This window comes from Plectropomus leopardus, chromosome 7, assembly GCF_026936395.1.
Source record: "Plectropomus leopardus strain MGB_pleo_1.0 chromosome 7, ASM2693639v1, whole genome shotgun sequence".
In the NCBI taxonomy this organism is placed as follows: Eukaryota; Metazoa; Chordata; class Actinopteri; order Perciformes; family Serranidae; genus Plectropomus; species Plectropomus leopardus.
In genome coordinates, this window is record NC_142182.1 from 16,587,890 (window position 1) to 16,610,206 (window position 22,317).

A 22,317-nucleotide genomic window follows, 5' to 3' on the forward strand; every position below is an offset into this window, starting at 1 on the left:
ACTGAACTCCAGTACTAAGGTTTTCGAGCAAAAATGCATATGTCTGGTGGATAAACGAGACTAGGATTATACTGCACTAGTTGTGTGAGAATTTGTTAACTGCTGTTTTGATATAGTTTTGCTGTTGTTAATATGGTCCCAAATCATACAATAAATCAATATGTTTGCAGTTGTACTTGGAGACATGCAAGAAAAACAAAGTTTTCTGCACATCAAGATAACAAAGCATAACTAATTGGTTAACAAGTGGTTTTATGGGTGAAATATTCCTTTAAAGCTGTAGTTAATAACTTTTATAAAAAACAAGTTTTGACATATTTTTTAAAAAAAACTGTCACTTTAAACTGACAGTGGTACATAAGACACATAATTTGTGAAATAATGAAATTCCTCTGCCTTCATGTCGTGCTCCTTATGGCATTTGCAAAAATCCACCTCAGCTGATAAAAAACAACACTGAAGTGCTCAAAGGACATTAAAGCACACCTTCTTGAGTAATATTTCTTAAATCAGAGCCGACGAGTCTCTGATGCTGCTTTCAATCATGGCAATCACTGCTCATGAACTCAGATCAAACTGTCAAATTAAGCAGCACTGATCAAATATGAATCAAAATTCTGTTATTGTCATTGCCTATTTCTCAACAAATATGTTTTCAGAAACATATTTTAGTGTACTATCTAGCAGTAATATGAGAAAGTTTGGCTGGGCTGGTGGGTGTTGCTTGGATTTGGCTCGACTGTTTTCAACTTGGCTGCCAGGACACAATCTTTCTCATTTTACAGCTTAACAGTGCACACAAGTCCTATGTGAAAACATTTGAGGCAAAAAACAGGGCAGTGCAGTAACAGAATCTTGATTCACATTTGATCAGCACTGCCCTGTTTTTGGCCTCAGTTCAGGAGCAGTGACCAACATGATTGGCAGCTGCTTTAAGGACTCTAAGGCTCTGATTTTGTTCAACTGCAGTGGATTCTTGCCAGTGCCATTAGGAGCACTTTAAGGAGTTATGTGATTATTTCCACAGCGCAAAGTCATGTTTCATCCTACTTTATGTTGAACTATTTGTCCACACTGTTTTTTTGATGATGTTACAGTTGATTAAATCCTAAGGCTGATATCAGATAACAGACTGACAGGTAATCATGTGTGTAAAAGCCACTACTTTTTTCAATCAGTTACATCCAGTCATTGTGGAGAAAATAGATAATTAAACTCACTTTCAGTAATAATCAATTTATGGCCTCTTTATTAAAAGAAATTAGATTGGAGTGTGTGAGTGATAACAGTTCTTAGATGCAGCATCTCTGTCACAGTCTAGTGCTCATCTCTGTAATTTACTTGTTTGAAGACAGCCATTTATCTTTCTTTAATTCAATGTAATTATGTGATTATTTCCACAGATCATCTACCTCATGTACTACTATCAGGATATAGGTAACAGTTTCAGCAAAAATGACAAAAACTTTTTTTTTTTTAAAGTTACCAACTACAGCTTTATGTGAGGTAAGACTTGCTTTCAGCAGAACCATTAAGCATCTGTTTGGGCTTTGAATATTATTCTATAAAACACATTTAAGCATATAAAAGAAAATCAGCTACATAGAACTGTTAAAAGTCTATTACCATGAATTATTGAAGAATTACTCTGCTACTTTCCCTCATAGCTCATGTCGACCCATGCAGTGTAATCAAGGCACTTCCCAAATGAAATCATGCATGATGCACTTTGTTATGCAACATGGAGAAAAAAGGCCTTTGGCACACAAATTAAGTTGGAAATGTATTGCATAAGCCACATTTGCCATTTCAACTCGTCTAGACTTTTGGCAGGTCTAATGTCACCCTTAAGGATTTTAATGTTGTGTATAAGAGGTAGAGTTCCTTCCTGATGAGCTGAAATCTGCACCATTTATCACTTCAAAGTCAGGTACCATAAAAAATGAAAGGGGATGTTCTCTTTTGAGTGCATCACTAAAAAAGCAAAGGTCATCAAGGTACCAGGAACGACCATTCATTCATTTTGGAACATATGGTCAGTGCCTGTATGTCAGCATATTTCTTTAGTTCAAAACTGGAAGTGAGGGAAGCAGTCATTTTCAGCTTTCATTATGATTCCACATTGGTAGTGTTTTTAGCCTGTGAATATTTCCTTACATCTTACACATCATATTGACATTTTCTTCAGGATTAATGGTTTGATGTTGTGGCTACTTTAGCAAATGGGTCATTAGTTTGACTAGTTTCTAGATTTTTCAACAGCTACTGTGATATACTGTAAGGTAAAATGAGCTGGCTCCATAACAATTTTTTTCCAGTAAACCAACCTTAGTACGTTATATATCTGAAATTCCACTTTGTATCAATAGCTAGATCATCTGTCAATATAGTATTTTTTTTTTAAAAAAGGTTAAATGTTACATCCTAAACTTAAAACAGCTTCCCTCTACAGATCAGAGAGGTGTCGTACTGTACTACATGGTCTATGAATCACTCTGTGGCCTCTGTCCCAGAGGTGAATAGTGTCAGAATGACTCATTTCATGATGAATGGGAATCATATAAAACAGGTCCAGCAGGTCCAATATCCCTTGCTTTTTTCTCACAGATCAATGTTTATTTTGGTCATTCAAGGCCTGCGGCGCTTGACACAGTTTTTTTAAACTAAAGCTATCCCATTGATGAAATTCCATTGTTGTTCACTCCAGTTATACCACATAGCTTACAGTAGGGTGCCTGTCTGTCTGCCACGCAAAGTCATGTTTCATCCTACTTTACATTGAACTATTTGTCCACACTGTGTTTTTTGATGATGTTACAGTTGATTGAATCCTAAGGCTGATATCAGATAACAGACTGACAGGTAATCGTGTGTAAAAGCAACTACTTTTTTCAATCAGTTACCTCCAGTCATTGTGGAAAAAATAGATATTTAAACTCACTCGATTTATGGCCTCTTTATTAAAAGAAATTAGATCAGAGTGTGTGAGTGAAAACAGTTCTTAGATGCAGCATCTCTGTCACAGTCTAGTGCTCATCCCTGTAATTTACTTGTTTGAAGACAGCCATTTATCTTTCTTTAATTCAATAGTAAACTAAAGTGTTCTCTTTGTTCCTTTGCAGATGAGTCAAAGTTGGACTCTACGCTCAACCCTATGGGATTTCTTGGACATGATCCAAGTTCAACAGGGTCCAAATCATCAGCCTTACCAGTCTCACAGTATACTGCCTTTGAGAGCCCAGATTCACCTGGTGCCCTGCCATCCATGTCTGAAGCAAACCATGAAGTTAGGACTGCTGGAGTCACGCATTTCCAGTCGGGAAGTGTTGCTTCTGAAAGCTCCAAATCCTTCACAGCTAGTGACCTCCTTGCAGAAGAACCACATCCTCTTTCCACTCCATCTTTAAGCCCCTCAGAATCTGCGCTGGAGTCTAGTCCACAATTTGAGGCACCAGCTAAACCCTCTACGACCTGGAAGCAGACCAGGACAAAGTCTGCAAAGCAATCTTCCTCTCTCTCTCCAACTCCAACAAGATCACAGCCTCAATCAAATATATCCTTAGTATCATTAAGTCCCTCTGCTTTTACAAGGTCAACAACACCTCAGCTAGGTCTTGAGCAGAAATCAACATCCAACAAGCAGCAGGATGATGCATCAGATCAAACAGTGACAATCATGACTTCACTTCCTGCTGAGCCTCTTGAGCCCCCTAACTTGACTTTCACTGACTTTGCAGCTGATGAATCTTATGGTAAAGTCCTGGATGTGAACCAGTTAAGCCCGAGTAGTGCCCCCTTGGTGGAGAACAAACCAACACAGGAAATAAACATGCTCCCCAACCCAGATAAAATTCTGGCCCCTGGCTACAATGTGCCTTTCATTGCCCCTGACCCCACATCATCTTCATCTGAACCCACCGAGGTCTCTCCAGAGGACTTCTACCCCACTAACACCATGGAAGTGGACTGGGGGTCTGGGGACTACTTGGAGACAATGTCATTCTTAAATGCAGATGAAGAGGACTACTCTCTGGTCACCAAGGTGCCCTCTGACTCGTATGATCTTGAGGACTATACAGAAAGATATGACACATCCTTCCCTTCCAGAGTTGGCATATCACCTTCATCTTTGCATCCTCTTCATGTCTCACCTTCTCCCAGCCTCACGACGGCGTACAGCACCATTGTTCCACTTAAATCCATTTATCCTTCCTCTTTGTCCTCCACAATTCACTATACACTGGACCCTTCTCCCTCAGCTAACAGTGAGATACCAGACATATCAGACATAGATTGGCCCGATACTTTCACAATTCAACCCACAGATGTTCTCTTACCTGACATGAACAGCTTGGAGTATTACACCACTCAGTTGACCAAGGAGAACAGCTCAGACACCGGAGCCGAACAAAGAGGGAATGTTACTGTGGTGTCCATCAGTGCTACAGACATCACACCCACAAACAGCTTAACCAATGATACAAAACCAACTGAAGATGAGTCCTCAAGTGAACCGTCAGGGTTTGAGCCTCAAGACGAATCGACCCCAGTAGCAACCACAGAGGCGAGTCCTCAGCTGGTCAATGCCTCTGAGCCTTTTCTGGATCCTTCTATAATCACAACCCACTTTTTTGATCCCTCTTCTTCTGTCTGGGATGGTCAGGTGTTCACCACAGATTGGCCTTCACATAGTCTAACTGTTAGCATGGATGACACTGTTTTAACCGAAGCAAGTGCCACACCTTTGCTGCCAGATGACGTAGTGTCTTCCTCCTCTCTGACAGATGTGCACTGGTTTGTTACAGAGCCATTCCCATCAAGTACCATACAGAGCACTCCTGTCTTAACTGCAACCCTAGTCTATTCCCCTGTTCCCACTGAACCTGCTGCCAACACCACAACTGGTACAACAGAACTAACTCCCCAAGACTCCACTTTTACAGCTGAATACACTCACAATATCACTTTAGTTTCAGCTGAACCCACCTCTAATGTCACTTTTGTCCCTCCGGTCGTGTTGGGGGATCAGGGGGTGACTGAAGATGGAGCTGACATACCAGCCACAATGACCTTGATCCCAACTAGCAGTGAAGCTAATAGAGTCTCTGCTGCGCCCACAACTACAACTGCCACCACTACTTCTCATCAAGCCACAACTAGAATTACTGCCACCACAGACGCCTCAACTAGTGTCAGCATCATTTCCACCACTGGTGGAAAGACCACAACTACAGCACCAATATCAAAACAGTACCTCTGCAACCTTGACAGACCTGCCTATTTAGTAAAAATTGGTACGTTTGGCATTTACACGTTCTGTTATATTACAGTGATATTTAATGTAATCCACATCTATGATGTATGCAAATTGGGACTGAAAACTGTAATATGAATTCAAAATATATGAGAAATATAAAGGAATAGGCTGTAATACCATGCTTGTGCTTTCTTCAAAGGTTTTCCCTCTGGCGCCACCATTGGATATGCCAAATCTCAATTGAGAGACATACTGAAAGCTGAATTCAACAAGTCTGTGGAGCTGCAGGTAAATTTATCCCAGTAATTGAGATTGCATTGCTGACCTCTTGGCCAGGTCACTCTTGTGAAAGAGATCTTGATCTCAATGGGTTTCTTATCTGGTTAAATAAAGGTTAAAAAAAGAAAGATATTCTGATAATTTTAGGGTAATAGTGTGAGAGTTGTTAACCTTTTGCAAATTAAGAAGGACATTTAGCAGAAAAATAGGCACATTGTGATGCAAAAGAAATCTTATTAGAATATACAGTGACTCTGGGGTGTATGGACTGTTGTGTCAAGGCCCTCACATACAGTATATGTGTATTTCGGTGTATTTGTTTGTGTATGTATGTATCTATGTGGGTGTGTGTGTGTGTGTACCTTACAGTAGTTGAACCATGAGGACCAGACCGCTTCCTGAGTATTTTATCAGCAGTTCTGTGATAAACAAACCACAAGAGTAGTCATATCAAGATCCACAAGACTGCGATGACCTCTCATAAACATCCGCTTTAACACAAGTCATTTAACTGTGAATGAATGATTCCAATGAGTAATTTCTCTTTGTTATATATTCCTGTCAAGGTTGTGGATCCTCCACCAAAGTTTGTGTTTCGGGTGGTGTCTGGTCCCATTGTGTACACGGCCATATCTGTCATCAATGCTCTGCGAAGGTCTGGGCGCCGCTTCCTGTCTGTGTCTCCCAACTGGGCAACACCAGACAGTAAATATCAAGTCCACACAGGTAATTGACCTTTCAGCGAGCTGTCTTGTTGTCAACATTCGAATTGATTGTGCTAACCTTTAGTTTTAAAACTTTAATAAAACTGCCCTTGTCTTCACTCCGTGCAGTGCTGCAGTTTGTTCCCAGTCACATAGATGTGCGGTACTGCAACTTCAGTGAGAGCATTGAGAAAGGTTTGACCATGGCCTTTGCGGAAGTGCGGCGGCGCTCAAAGGAGTCGACCAACTTCACAGTGCATGTGAGTGGCACTTGCATTTCAGCTGAGATGTTTTATTGGGATTTTCATTGTGGTTTCGCACCTTGGTGCTGAATGACTCAGTGACAACAATCTTGAGCCTTCTGAATAATATCCCCTCTCTGCCACAGCTGCTTACCTCTGGTGGAAGCTATAGCTTTACCAAAAATATTGTTTTGGGTTTTTTTAAAAGGAAAGGTTTTGTTTTTTTGTTATACAAAGAAAATTAAAATGAGCTAGTGAAAGATTAGTTGCTTTTTTGCTGACTGGGCTGACCCAAGACCGACTCCAGTCACTTCATCAGTAATTAAAGGGTGGCAGAAGTGGTTGGCTAGGGAGTCAGACAATTTTAAGTTAACTGTTTGCTGTAAAACCTGAATCACTAGTTTGGTTTGACAAAATTTCACACAAATGTCTTATAGTATAAAATGATGAAGTGACAACATTTTATATCCAAAAAGGTCATAGGCAAGCTTAACTGTGAAATCATAATTTTCTGCAAAAACATTTTTCTGTACATTACTCAACACCATAACACAGGAACAGAAGGGGAGATATTTGGGTAGATCTTGAATAAGTGACACTTATTTTGAACCTGTGCTGATTGTATAAATCTTCTGTGCTGAGGCGTCCCCGTTTTCACAGACACGATTATAAAATGTATCTGCAACTTGACTGGTTTTTAGAGGCATACAAATGCAAGGCTGTTATTTTAGGTTTTTTTTCTACCTGGTCATTAGGCAGATACATGAAAAACATACGTAACTCAAGTAACAACATAATTGTTTGATTAGTTGCTGTAAAGTCATTACTGAATGAATTTAGGAGCAGTAATACATTACACTGGTTATGACCATCTGCAAGGGTTTAGTGTTTAAACACCTTCGAGCTCAGGTCTTTCCTCACAATGACTGTCACTATGGACACCACACTAGTCTTCCTTTCCAGCTCACTCTCCATCTTACCATCACTCGTGAAAACGACCCCAGGACAGTTCAATTAGATACTTTTACTTGAAGGGATTCATGCTCTAGTTGTTGAGTATTAAAGAGGCTTACCGTTTGTTAATAAAGAGCTTATTTGGCTATGTGGTTAGTTGGCTTCAGTAGAGTTCTATGTAATCCTATTACACTGATGCCTGTATTATCATCTTTTAGTTGGAATAAATATAAGGATTAAATCAAGCTTTTTTGCAGCAGCGGCAACATGGAAATGTTTTACAACAACCAGCGAACTGTGCCCCTGGTCACACAGCCCAATGTTGTGTTTTACTTTCCAATCACTGAAGCCACTGATTTTCAGATCGGGAACTTTTTTAAGAGACAGACAAGCTTTCCCATCAACAGCAGGATGGAAAATGATTTGTACATTCTGTTGCATAATCGTCCATCTGCTGAACAGTACATCCCTGTCTAATTGTGTTTTAGATTGTAAACATCACCATGGCTGCGCCTAAATATCAGGAACAACGGCTGGTGAGGCAGCCGGTTGACATCACCTTCACTGTGCGCAGTTCAAGGGGCTACCTGATGGGGTCAGAGGTCAGCAATGCACTGATGAAGCTCACAATGGTGGAGTTCAGCTATTACATGGGCTTTCCTGTTCTGCAGATTGCTGAGCGTGAGTACCACAGGGTTCCACTTCCTAATGTGTCACCTTTACTGTAGCAGCTGGTGCTTTCTGAGTGTTTTCTAATTATTCTGATTACCAACAATGAACTTAGGTCAAACTTCACTCTGATTGAGCATCATTGTGTTCTTTTTCTAACAGCTTTCCATTATCCCGAGCTGAACACCAGCCAGCTGCTTCGCTCCTCCTGGGTTAGAACAGGTATCACGGTTTCAGTTCTTGGCATGGTAAAAAGCTGCGAAAGCTGCTTAAATTTGAGACCCCTTGTGCTGATACTCTGAATGTTTTTTTTCTCTCTTGTCTGTGTACATAGTGCTCCTGGGTGTGTTGGACCAGAAAGTGGGTGAAAGGACCTTCCAAGCCAACATGGAGCGCCGGGTGGCCATGTTACTCGGGGAAGCAACGGGATTAATGAGACGTGTTAAGAGAGCGACCCATATAGGCAACAGCAGTGTGCAGGTATTGTAAACATCTTTACAATATAAACATCTTTCTTCTATACTTAGTGGTTGTTGATTACACATACAGTGTAAAATCTAGCCTCACCAGAAATTTAAAGGGATAGCTCAGATTTTTTAAGTTGGGTTGTGAAAGGTACGTATCCATAGTCAGTTTGGAGAGGCAGGAAGGAGTATTGGCATGGAAGTTAAGAATTGCGCTGCTGTGACAGGGACGGCAACAAAATGTATTGTAGCTACCTAAAAAAAGGATCACGTTAAAAAAATCACTCTACAGCTGCTTTGATTGTCTAGTTTGTTTGTGTTATTGCAAGACTTTGGTGAGTCCTTTAAAACACCTATGTCATACAAAATCACTAACAAATTAACTGAGCGAGGCAGGTTTATACCAGCAACTCCTGTGATCTGCAAGATAAAATTACTTTTTGTTACAATGGAATTTGGCTTTGAAGAAGGAATAAATCATTTTCAGTTCAATTTCCCATCATTATTTGCTGTCTGAAGGCAGGTTAAAAGTGGTGAAAATATTCTAAATGTAGCGTACAATTAAACCAATATTGACGTTTTAGGCCTCTTTTTAGGTGGCTAAAATTAGGTTTGTACTGTTGCCCCCATCCACAGCATCACGGTAGATTGTATGAAGTTGAACTTTATACAAATTTGGTGCCTTACGTCATGAAATCATTATCTTCCTTATTTTAAGAAAGTGTCCCATCCTCCAGGCAGACTTTTTTGTACTTGTTTTAAAATAAACACTAGACTATAAAATGTTGTTTAGACAGACAGGGAAGTGTTTTTTTCTTTGGAAAGTATTCAATAGAATTACTTTATTACATTATGCAACAAAACTTTCTAAACTCTTTAACAGGAAGTTTGTTAATGGATTACACACTAAGTCTTGAAAAAAGCTTCCTTCCTTGTGCCATTTATATCATTATTCCCTGATGCAAGCTCCCTCTAGCTACCTTGCCTGAGTACTGAGGGCTCATTATGTGAGCGTTGCAGCGTTTGTAACCACTGAAAGCCTTACTGCTTTACTAATCAGGCGCTAGCTTTTGTGGGGTTCGCCCCGCACCTGCTCAGCTCATCTCTAAGGGGACAGGAGAGAGCTCTGTCTCCATGGCAACAGCATCCCATTCAGCCCAGGGGCAGGCCACTCAAAGACCTCACGAGTCCTTGCTCTTTCTCCTCTTCCTCATTTCTCCGGTCCTGTTACTTGATGGCTCCACAGAGCTGCGAAGAGCAGATCAATTATTAATTGTTTCTCTTTCTCTGTCTGTATCCTGCAGTTGGGATGATTAAGAGTGTGTCTCTGCTGCTGAGAGGGGAGACATTATGGAGGGAGAGATACAGAGACAGAAACAGGAGGAGCCAAACACTCAGATAAAAGAGACTTGTTTTGGGAGACGAGAGATGCATATTTGATCTGACCTCATGAAGTCTGCGCACATGGGGTGGTCTTTAAACAGGGCTGCTGTCAGTGATCAGCATCATCCTTGGCTGAGTAGCAGCCTTTTGACCTTTCTGCCTCCTGCAACATTGTCTCTGAAAAACCCAGAGAGCAATTATGAAAACAGAGGACCACACTGGTTGTGGACTGTTAGTGTCTGTCTCTGTGCTAAGTTTAGACCTCTAATTTTAGGTTTTGGCATCCTCTTTATCTTTCAGAATGAAAGATAAAGCAACAAATATGAATGTCTTCCTCAGAGAAGCCTTATTATGTGTTTGTGTTCCTTCCATCCTTTTTTTTTTACATTTCAAAGACACTCATGATCATTGAGTGTCTGTTGGATTTAATGAGAGTGAGGTGACTCAGACTGAGCTTCTGAACTTCAGAAGAATCCTTTGTCTCGCTCTCTTGCATATACACACACACACACACACACACACACACACACACACATACACACACAGACAGACATGTATTTCAAACAGATGCCGTTGACTGTCATGACAGAAGCAGTGTGGTGTTGTCACCTGTGAGAATACTTTATGAGTCTGCCTCAGACAGATAAAGGAGAAGGTTGTATTGGGGTCGTGCAATAACACACACATTCACACTGCCGTCTTTCCACTCTAATAACCATGCATGGACTGGATTAGACCCTGGATGAGAGAGCCTGCCCAGCCGTTTTTCTGTGTCAGCCCAGGCATGACCTGCACTTTACTCTTTCCAGTAATGCAGACAGCAGACTGTGCTGCGCCTGAGGGCACCCAGAGGGAGACTGCAAACACACACAGACATATTAGACAGCAAGGAGAAATATTCAGACGATGAAAACTCTAATGGGGATTCATAAAACAAGCTGATATATATTATGAGATATCATGAGTTTGCTATTTCTATAAATATTTGTGTGTGTATGTTTGTGTTGTGTTTGTGTAAGAAAAAAACAAAACATATTTGTACTTACAAAAGAAACTAAAATGAAATAAAAATGTGTACAGGAAATGTCTTTAGGTAGACAAAAAGCCTTTAAAGTTCCTCATCTAAAAGCTGGCCATGCAGCAATTGGTACAGTTACACAGGCAAGTTTAAGTTTTCTTAAAAGAGGTGGAATGTACATACAAATACATATAATATAATCAAAATATTGTTATTTAATTTATGTGCCTGAAGACAATAATTGAATGTGGACTGCTATTTCAAAACAAGTGACAGATCAGAGAGAGAATCTCTGAATATGTCGTTTTTCTGGGCTTAACCAGTTATATATAGCATATAGCAGCAAAGGTGCCAAAAAGTTGGTGTGTGAATTCTGGTTTCTGAAGTCACAAAAACTCAAAAATGATTAACATTACACAGTGCTGTAGAAAATGAGGCTCCGCACTCTCCATTAAAAAGTCGTCTGTATCATAGAAATTGACACTTTGCTCATTAGGGCCTTCATCAGACATTTCATTGTTAATGTAGAGAGTACAACGCCTCATCTTCCTTGGACCCTGCTCTCATTTTTGGAAGCACTTTTTACAGTTGCTTGAGCACTGTCTATGAGCCACAGATGTTGCAGAGGGAAAAAGATTTCCAGATTATGACAACACATAGGAACATCGAAATTAAAACATGTTGTACGCCTAATGTTCATTTAAATGGATTTGAATTGAAGCTCACACTAGTCTGCGTTTGGTTGTGTATGTGTTCTTCAACCAGAAACAAATGAAAACGAACACAGAATGGAGAAACAGTGGTCTCATTGTAAAATTTGTCAACAGACCTATAAAAACCTTTAATAAGATAACTGCTAAATCCACCAAACTGAGGATTCCAAGTCTCGGTCCCTGAGCAGTGCTAATAATTAATCGGGTTTATTGAGTGTCCCTCTGTCTTTTTCTACATCTGGACATGTAAATGTTTGGAAAAAGTCATAAGAGGCCATGATGTTTGCCAGATGTTTAAAAGAGTGGTGGACAGCAGCAGCAGAAGCTATCTTGTAGTGGTCAACAGCACTGAAAATGCTTCATGTAACTATATAACATCAAACGTATATAGGATTCTTTCCACAAGACAGTTTCCTGTATAGCAAGAATTTTTTTACACTTTAATCCAATAGACTTATGCCCTGAACACATGGCCAAACAAACTGAAGAGTTTTCTTGAATTCTAGGATGCAGTCAAAATCTCCTATGACCTCACCAACTGCCTGATCCAAGTCTCCTCTCTCTGTTTCTTTCTTACCTTTATCAATCATTCATACTCCAGTAGCTCAATACAAACAGCTTAGGACTTGAATTACAGTATTTAGAAATGGATTAAAGCTGCTCCGATGATTGGGCTGGGTATCATTTCAAACAATATGATACCAGTACCAATAACAGTGCTCTTAAATTGATTACAATTACAATAACGTTGTTTTTTAATGCCTTTTTTCTATTACTTCATTCAACACTAGATTAGATTAGGTGAAAAAAATCACATACAAATGAGACAAAAACAACTGTTTTATCTTTCAGTGCCAAAGTATTCAACATTTCACCACTCCTGAATGTGGCGGCTCTCTCCCTGACTTTTCCCTTTTTTGCTGTGGCTATGTGGCCAACGATGGTTGGACAAATGTCCCACTGTACCTTTCTTTTTTTTTTTATCCCCTCCTAGGTTGTGAGTACGAGCAGGCTGGTGGGTGAGGACCATCCCTTGGAGATAGTTTATTTTGTGGAGGGTCTCAATGGTCAGAGGATGCCTGCAGTTCAAACAGCCAACCTTCTCAACAGCCTGGACGTTCAAAGGGCTGCCATTGTGTTGGGATACCGTGTCCAAGGCGTTTTGGCACAACGTGAGTACCTCTTGCGCAGTAACTGACGTTCAAGGGCATTAGAGTGATGTAAGGGTGTTTGACGTGGAGAAACTAAATTAAAGCTCCCACATCTGTGAGCATCCCTGTTGCCAAAGTGTCCTAGAGCAAGACACTGAGTCACTGCTGTTTTCCCAGGTGCTAGTATGAAGTTGAAATAGTGTTTTTTGCCTGTGGATATAGACAAAAAACAGAGCAGTTGTTGTTTTGCTGTATGTGACTTGAAATACCGTTTACTACATGGACTGTTTAGCTTTATTATGTGGATTGCACAGTGGAAAGAAACTTCTCAAGGACTAGTTGTACTCAACTGGGCAGAGCTTAATAGATGTTGGAACAGAGGATTCCAGAAAGAAGGAGAAAGGACACAATTGTTCACAAGCTCCTAATAAGAAATAAAAAGGAATACAAGCTGGCTCGGTGTGTTCCTTTGTATGTTTATAGTAGCATTTGAGCTAATTACCTCCCCTTGTACATGCTGTACCAAAAGCCTGTCTTCCTCATTAAGAATCTAAACAAGAGATGAAGGCCTAATGAGAGCCCCTCAAGGGAGTTCTCTGTCTGTGCTGACTGTGTTCTCTTACGGTACTTTCCCAGGGGATGAAATAAGTGTTAATTAAAACTAATGAAGGTCTACATTAAAGAATACAGCAGTGAGACAGGAGCCAGCAACGATACAGCATGTTTAGCTTTGCGTTCTCAAGGTTTTTGTGTACTTGCTTAAAGGGAACAAAGGGAAGTGCTTGAAATATTTGGTGCATATTTTGTGTCTTAAGTTCAAACTTCAAACTAATACCTCTCTCTGTCTCCATCTCTTTGACTATAGCTGTTGAGAAGGTGGCGTCTTCACCCTCTGACGCAGAGAACACCAACACGTGGATCGTCATCGGAGTCGTAATTCCCCTCGTCGTGGTTATCGTCATCATTTCCATCCTGTACTGGAAACTCTGTCGGACAGACAAGCTGGAGTTCCAGCCAGACGCCATGACCTCCATCCAGCAAAGACAGAAGGTAGAGTCCCATCAGTGTCGCACACTGTCTGACTTCACATCAGACTTCACTGAGTCAGTGTTTCAGAGTCATTTCAGATCTACAGCTCTTTCTTTTAATGATATGTTTGAAATAATTGGCATTGCAGTCATGTTTCAAGTCGATGGACAGTGATTTTCACCTCACAGTTCTACTTTAACAGCTAATGTATGTATTTAAGGGGTTACATTAGGCTGAGTTATATTAATGGATGAACCAGTTGTATAAACATTACTGTATTCTGCATTGAAAGGTTTTTTCCTGGTGTGGAAAGCGAGAAAGACGAAACCACTCACGAATTCAAATGGACTGCTAATTAATGAGGTGTATCTGTCATTGCCATGAATGTGCTGCAGGACTGCATAGAGTCCGGACCTCATCATTTCTTCTTTTAGATGGGATTAGTAAAACTTTAATGAGTGGAGAGACTTATTAGAAGACACGAGCTGGATTAGAATGTGCATGTAATGGGCCTTTGCTGCTCTGTTATTTTATTTCAGCTTTTTTAAAAAGTCTTCTTACATACTCTTTTACTGAAAGCACTGACAGGCCTGTCCTTCAGTTCCCCTTTGTCCCATTTCATTCTCAGTTAGTGACAGCTGAAAAAATTCGCCCTCCTTTCTGCCTTCGCTTGAAAAAGAAATGATGTTGTTTGGCTGCTTAGACATTGTTTCCTGTCTGTGCATTGCCTCTCTTGCACTTAAAAGTCCCTTTTGCCCTGAAGTTAATTTACACTAGACATATTTCCTCTGTTCTTCAGCGTCTCTCGTACAGAGCATCCAGATGAACAAACTGTTCTTATAGAATAATGAAATCACTGGCTGTATAGTCTTTGATAAAAACACAGCAGTTCACTCTGAGATAAACAGGGTCAAGTTTAGTGGAGAATCAAACACATAGGCAAGTTTTTTTGCTTTAACTTATCTTGAAGTAAATACCAATTGCATAATGTAATGGATATTGAATAATGACACCGTAGGCTTTTAGATTGGATCCCCATAATTCTCACTTTTACTACATAGTTCTGTCTGCCATCGGGTACGATCTCTGAGGGCTAGATTTCTAGCACACAGGAAGTGTGTCAGCCATAAAGACAAAGACTCTGAAACCAAGCCCCACTAGGAGGGAAACTATTGGTGCCACAATATACAACCAGGGGCTGAAGCACTAACAAAGTGCCTGTAGCTATCTAAAAACATTAGATTTCAGCATGTCCAAGGATTACTTTTGCACCCTTACGTCTACCCGAGAGGAAAAGTTACATTGACAAACTGAGTATCATCAGTTTGTCTCAGTGTCCCTTCTCATTACTTTTCTTTTTATTTGACAAGGACAAATGCATAAAACATTGCTTCATATATTACATACCAAGTCGGTTCAATGCAGAGTTTTTAGCCAAGGCTAAATTGCAACTCTTGTCCCTTGTTAAGCTTTTAAAATTAAAATATGAAGTGTAGTATTACCTTGCTTATCTTGGAGACATACTTTGATATTTACAACAATTTTATCGAGTCACCAGGTAATATGGTCATTTAAGCTATCAAAGATCAAAACCAGGTTATATAGCTTAGTCTGAGTCAACATTGACAGTTTATGTGGTCAATTTAGGAAAATGCTGACTGGACGTAGGGATACTGAGTGTCAGGATCCCATAGTGTTCTTTCTGCTGATGCCTCACATCTTAATGCTTACAAGTTCAGTTTTTTGGTTTGGCTTGTAAAAAAATATTGAATTATTGAGTATGAATTCTTCACTGTGTTGGTAGTGCATTCCACCACCAGCTTTCAGTTGTTTTTGTGTTATTTGCTAGCAGACGTAAAAGGTAGGGAGGTACCAACATGCAGTACAAAGTCAGTGGAGAGCAATGAATTGTTTTGTCCTCTGGTGGGGGAGAGACTGACTCTGTGCTACCGATACGGGAATAGGATTGCACTTTTGTGGTCTGCGGTAGCTGTCAATAACTTTCTTCAGTTACCAAAGAGAATCAGAGTAAGTTTTCTGCAGTTAATATCCTCAGTGGTGGAAATGGTGAATGGTGGAAGAACCAAAGTAACTATGGGAACAGTGGTCGTTCCAAGGATTGGAGAAAAACAGAAAGCTATGTGGTTGTCTTGTTTGCAACAACAGCACTATCAATAATACCACTTGGAAACCTTTACTTTGCATTTGATAGACTGTATACTGTATAGTAATGAGGATTTATTTTGATTAGAGCTGTCAGCGTTAACACCTTAATCAAAAGCGATTAAAGTCTGTAATTAAAGCGTTTTTTTAAATTGCGTCAATCACTGGCCAACATTATCGCACTTCAGTGGCTGTACCAGACTGAGTTTTAAAGCTAAAGTGATGACACTGGTATCATATGAAACTAGAATAGCTGAGGAATGTAGTGATACTATTCCTAAATTCTCAGTGAGGGGGCAGAATAACGCTCCACAGTTTTTGAATACCACTCACAATTTTGCCAATGGAAAAAATGGCATGGCCATTTACAGGGGTCCCCTGACCTCTGACCTCAAGAAATCTGATTGAACATGGATTCTGTTTGTGCCTCTGAGTCTCTGCCTAACAAACATGCCCAATTTATGCTAGTCCAAGGCAGTTTTTTACTGTCATTTGATTTCTAATCAAGACAGTCTGGTAAGAATTGCTTTACCTTTGTCATTATGGATTTTGAAATGGCAAAATAATGGAATTGAAAACATGATCAAAACTACAATTAATCAGGATTAACTAAAGGAATTCTGTGATCAATTGGGATTGAAAATATTAATCATTTGACAGCCCTAAGTCTGGTACTTGATAGTGACACCGATACTAAAAGCAAGATTTATAAACTCAAGGTGTCATGCTTTATTTGTTTTTGTTTGTGTAAGGAAAGGGCACAAACGTTTGGTCCAAGTTCATAATGTGTGACACTATTTAAAACTGGCTAATATTTTTTGATCATTCATATTTATATGAGGGAGACATGTAGGACTAATATCCAGGTATGTGACATCTTTACTTTGCAATGCTGAGAGACAGCACTACCTTAAAGCCTCGTACTCCCTGTGGTATGACAATAACTGGATCTATGTGTGAGAAGCAAACACCTGCAGTTCGCTTTCTCAGCTGCCTCTTTACAGTTAAGTCAGTGACTCTTTTATCATTAATACCACTCCAGTCTATTAGAATAGATTTTTTTTTTAATGCTGAGTAACAAGCGTTCTGTTTGGCTTCTTTTTTTTTTTCGCTTTCTGACTCACTGGTTGATTATTCTGTCTGTGTTTGGTTTTTATTTACCTCCACTTGCATTTATTTTTTAGGTTGAGCTGAGCCATGAGCTAAACCCTCCACATTGGTTTAATGCAGTGAATCTAATATGTAGAAGTAACTACCACTTAGCCTGTCTTCTCTGCTTAGCTCAATCAACTGTCACTTAACACCACCTCCCTTCTCCCAGTCTACTACCTCATTCAGAGAATCAAGGGCCTGTCTTCAGCAGACACTCCCTCCAACTAAAAAGGACATGCAGTTTAGTGAGGAGGAGGAAGAGGGGGAGTATGAGGAAGAAGAAGAGGAGTATGAAGAAGAGGAGGAGGAGGAGGTTAAAAGAGGAAAGGTACAGCGTGTTGTCTGGTGGTTTCTAGAAGATGTAAAGGAGACCTAGAGCGTGTTCTGAAACGCAAACTTTTAACTTTTTGTCGGTTCTGCGGCTGCCCTTGCAAAGTATGTGCTGTTATATGCAGTATGCACACAGTCAACATATACTACTTCTTCATAGCACTAGGCCCTGAACTTTGGCCCCTTTTTCTCATATATCCGTTACCATAAAGATAAAACACATCTCCATTTGCCGAGCTCACCAAAGATGAAGACACTTAAACAATTAATATTCCTATTTGAACATGCAGTCATCCATCATTGTGGCGTCTGTCAGCTGTCAAACAGCTGACTTCCTGTTGTTTAGATGTGATGCATCTGCCGCTGCGCAGAGGATTGTGGGTAATGATAGACAGAAAAACGTGCTGGCTTACATACTGCAAAACCCAATCACATGTAGTTGAACATCCTGTTTTTTTTCGAATACTGCATTTGACACACTATGTGTTGGGACATACTAAATCTTTTTTTGCCATACTGTGTTGTATGGTTAAATGGGTATTGGAAAACACAGCTAGTTTATGTGTGTGTTTCCTCTCTGAGCAGTAGTGATCTTGCACAGTGGTCAATAGTTTATAGTTCAGCTTTTGAATTTTGGGATACAGAAACAAAAGCATCATCACTACAAATATTTATTGCTTCTGCTTAGATACCAGTAGCTCTTCCTAAAAGCAAACAAACTATGAGCAGTGAGGAGGAAGAAGAAGAGGAGGAGGAGGAGGAAGAGGAAGAAGAGGAAGAGGAGGAAGAAGAAGAGGAGGAGGAGGAAGACAAAGATGAAGAAAAGGATAAATTTAAAAAGAAAGGAGTTAAACCTGAAGAGCAAAGACGAATAGAGAGCAAAGCAACAACAAAGAAAGCAGCGGAGACGAAGAAAGAAGACAAAATGAAAGTGTTAACTAAAGGGAGGAGAGCCAAAGAGGAGGTATATTGTACAGTAGCCATAGATACTAGTGTTTGTTTGCGTTAATAGACATTAGGATCCTGCTTTTCCTGGCTGTGAGGTCCAGACACGGAAAATCCAGTATTATTGATCATGCTGGATTTCAAAGTGGATTCCCTATTGATGTCTCTATAGTCTGTAGATTCTGAGGAATATAAAATATTACTGTGTTGTGAAGTAGTAGATTAATAGACGTACGTATCAACCGTTTGTTGTGAGTGATTCCCTAATTAACCATTAGACCAGGCTGAGTAGTAATTAGTGAGTATGTGGGAGATATCACTGGCTGTCTTTTCTCTCATTCAGCCTCAGTGCTAATTATAACGATACAGCTTTTACTATGAGCTGCAGCTATTTGAATCCTTTCCCTTTCAAAGACCGGCCTTGTTTATATGCCGCTGAGAGCACAAACATACACACTCTCTCTCGCGCGCGCTCTCTCTCTCTCTCAGGATTAGCAGTTTCATACTGGCAAGCATTGCACTAGATTAGCAGGTTTATACCAACAAGCCTCTCCTAAGCCAGACATTTAGCATCAATAAACTCAGCGAGTGTACATATAATTCAGAGAATTAACAGGAACATGGCACGTCACACTTCTCCTCTCTTCTATACACATCGCAGGACCAGAGTATCACAAACTGCAAGCACACATACTGAGATCTGACATCCTGTGTTTACTCTTTTGCTGTCGGAAAATCTCCAGGGCTTTACACTCAAATAGTCGCACTGCTTCCATCTTCAGCCTCCATCCCCCACCTCCTCAAAGGAAAGGAGGTAGCTCAGTGTTTCCCCCTCATCTCTCCCTGTCCCTCTTTCTCATACTTGTTCTCTTTACTCATTAATGTCTGTCTGTCTGAGTCTCCCTCCTGGACATCCATTCATCAGTCATTCAGCCTAATTATGTACTGCAAAACATGTCTATCTGATCTTGAATTTGCGGCACATTTGCCACTGAAGGAGGGCTGGGTGACAATTTAATCAGTCAAAAGAATAATATTGTATTAATACACAGGATGTCTTGACCTATGGGCAGTTAAATTACACACTTAGAGTAAACACCTCAAGTGAAAAGGGTAAAAATGTTTAACTAATAGATATCCCTATGAAACTTCCCTAGTTGCTAACTAACTTTAAGACAGTTTTTTCTTGTATTAGTTTTTGGAAATTTTCATGTTGAAATATGCAAATGAGGCATTATCTAATGAAATATGTTGTTTTTGCATTTTCAAAACCAAAATCTAAACTAAAGTAAACACCTAAATATATATTTTGGAAGTTTTTATTCCACTGGATGAAGAAGACTTGTTATTTAGGCAAAGATGCCCAAAATCTCAGTTTTCGCCAGGATGTCAGGATGTCAGGATGCAACACTGTCTTGTTTTCATTTCATTTTACACAACCAATACATGTAACTTCTGCCATATGGCTTCCTAACGTTTATTTCCTTGTGTCCTAAAACTGGTTATTTCTCTCCATCTCCTCTGCCCCTGTCCTCAGTTGCAGGCTCCCAGTGTGAAAGGCTTTGACTTTGCCAAATTGCATCTTGGCCAGCAGAGTAAGGATGATGTCATGGTGATCCAGGAGCCTGGCCCGCCAGGGCCCGGCCCTGGGCCCCTCCCCTTGTCCCTTAAAGATGGCCTCACTCCATCTGAGAATGGGGAGATCCCCACACCCATATCCAAAACCTCAACCAAAGCATCCCGCAGTGGCAGAAGGCGAGGAAGGTCAGTGCTGCTGGTAGTACAGAGTGGGAGGAGTGACTAAGACTAAAAAAAATGTTGATGGTGAGACAAAATAAATATGTGGAAATGAGAACATTCAATTAAATTAGGGTTATGTCTGTAGAGGTTTCATAACAAAAAAGTCCCAAAACGAGTTCTGGTCACTAAATTTCGAATTTTTAATCACAAAAATGTGTGTTGGTTTGAATCCTTTACCCTGATAAAGATATTTATTTTCACATTCAACAGAGCTTGTTTTTTTACCCCACCACTCTGATTTTCCACCCACCTCAGTTGGAACAGTCGGTCAACGAGACAAAAAGGTTTTGACAGATCGTCTAATCAATTATTGATGCACTAGACATTAAGGGATTTTCATTTTCTGTTGCAGAATGTCAGTAAACAAAGTTAATGTAAATATCTTTCTGTTACATTCTTTGCAGATTTTATTTATACCTATTTATAAACAGTTTCATTTTATTTAAACATGCTTTATTTACTAGGAATTTTCGGTTTTTCATCAATAATTTTCATTGTGACAACTTAAATGATGTTTAACATATTTATCCATCACTGTGTGACATGAATACAACAGCACATTATGCATTTAGTAACTTCTGTCTTTAATAGAATCCATTACACCAGCATTTTTTTATGTGGATTTGGGGATTGTTTCTTTGCACTTGATAGCCAGCCAGGACAAAATTAACAATTCTGTCAGTGGAAATACTTTCTAGCGTGTGGCACTACTAGCTTCAAATCAGCGTTTCTTAGAAGTCTCCTCAGCTTTTATCTCTCTGGAAAAGCACCATTTTCGATTATGCATGGCATTTCAGTGTGTTAGTGTGTTCCTTCACTTCTATTATTCATGTACGTGTGTGTGTGTGTGTGTGTGTGTGTGTGTGTGTGTGTGTGTATGTATGTATGTGTGTGTGTTTTCTGGGTAGGATCTCGCCGTCTGACGGTGATTCTGTGGTAAGTGACCATTCCAGTGAGCGGGAATCAACCGAGGAAAACCTGAGAGCCCACGCCACACCCAGCGACAGCAAGCAGACCCGTAAGGTCCCCATCAATGTTTTAAATGGCAAGTAGCCTAGGCAACACTCACACCACTCGTCTAAACACAGAGGGGGGAGGTGGAAACTGAAGGGGCAGACATAAAGAGACAAGAACAGAGCAACTCGAGCTGGCATGATTTGATTGACAAGAGGGTCAGACTGAGGGCAGGGGAGGCTGTGAAGGGCTGGAAGAGGAGAGCTCAGAAGAAGACTGAGGAAAAGTGCAGCGTCAAACCAAGCTATAACATCAAAATTACGGAGGGGAACAGTGACAGCAAAAGAAACACCTGGTGGGAACTGTATTCAGTGGTTGACAGAAGTCCAGAGAGAGGAGGCAGAAGGGAAAAAATAGCTGAAGTTACTCTATCTGACAGCTTGTTGATAGATTCAAGCCTGCAATGCCAGTCAGCGACTACGTGCTGGAGCCAGAGGCAGTCAGGCACACAGACTGCAGACTGACTCACCCACAGAGGAATGGTCTCTGTTTTGTTATTGATAAACCTCCGCCTGGAACTGTATATGCTCTGACACAGTGTTTATAAGTAGGTTGTATATAAGACACTTTAAGTATTATGTAATGTGCTGTCTTTTTTCTGCTCTTTGAGCCTGTGTTTTGATCAGTGTGTTTTCTGCTCATCAGAAGCAGCTCCTTTCTTTCTTCTTTCTGATTAATGGACTTCAGGAAAAGCTTTTATCAGTGGCGGAAATTCGTCCTTGATGACTCATTTGCCCTTTTCTCTCTGTTTCTCCCCTTTATTTTATTTATTTTTTTATTTTTAGTTTGAAAATCACTCATAGTAGCCAGACCTTAATTCATGAAGCTTTTTTAAAATTTCTATTGACAATTTATAATAACCACTTCTATTTAAGTTGTTGTTGTTGTTTTTTTTAATCTCCTTCACTTCAATAAAACTCTTTTTTTCCCTTTTCTGTTGCGGTTTGCAGGCAAGAATAGAATTGGTAAGAGTTTGTCCTCTTCCCATGTGTGTCTCTGTAGACCTCAGGCTTGACCTCCAGCAGCTGTGTCTGTGTTGTCTATTTGTTT

General features: G+C 40.1%; 1 protein-coding gene across 6 annotated transcripts in view; it reads left to right on the top strand.

Annotated features, from left to right (window-relative positions):
* Positions 1 to 22,317, top strand: part of LOC121950573 (UPF0606 protein KIAA1549) — a 48,269-nt gene that overhangs the window by 15,097 nt on the left and 10,855 nt on the right. For 2 of the 6 annotated variants that reach the window (XM_088080051.1, XM_088080053.1), the window contains exons 3-14: positions 3,123 to 5,294; positions 5,457 to 5,545; positions 6,103 to 6,262; positions 6,370 to 6,500; positions 7,925 to 8,117; positions 8,268 to 8,327; positions 8,440 to 8,585; positions 12,678 to 12,855; positions 13,700 to 13,884; positions 19,991 to 20,217; positions 21,162 to 21,298; positions 22,218 to 22,232. In XM_088080051.1, coding sequence (XP_087936177.1) covers positions 3,123 to 5,294; positions 5,457 to 5,545; positions 6,103 to 6,262; positions 6,370 to 6,500; positions 7,925 to 8,117; positions 8,268 to 8,327; positions 8,440 to 8,585; positions 12,678 to 12,855; positions 13,700 to 13,884; positions 19,991 to 20,217; positions 21,162 to 21,298; positions 22,218 to 22,232 — 3,693 coding nt within the window. Of the gene's footprint in view, positions 1 to 3,122; positions 5,295 to 5,456; positions 5,546 to 6,102; positions 6,263 to 6,369; positions 6,501 to 7,924; positions 8,118 to 8,267; positions 8,328 to 8,439; positions 8,586 to 12,677; positions 12,856 to 13,699; positions 13,885 to 17,347; positions 17,507 to 18,196; positions 18,473 to 19,990; positions 20,218 to 21,161; positions 21,299 to 22,217; positions 22,233 to 22,317 lie in introns of all 6 variants that reach the window. The other 4 variants (XM_088080055.1, XM_088080052.1, XM_042496611.2 and 1 more) reach the window with 4 other exon arrangements.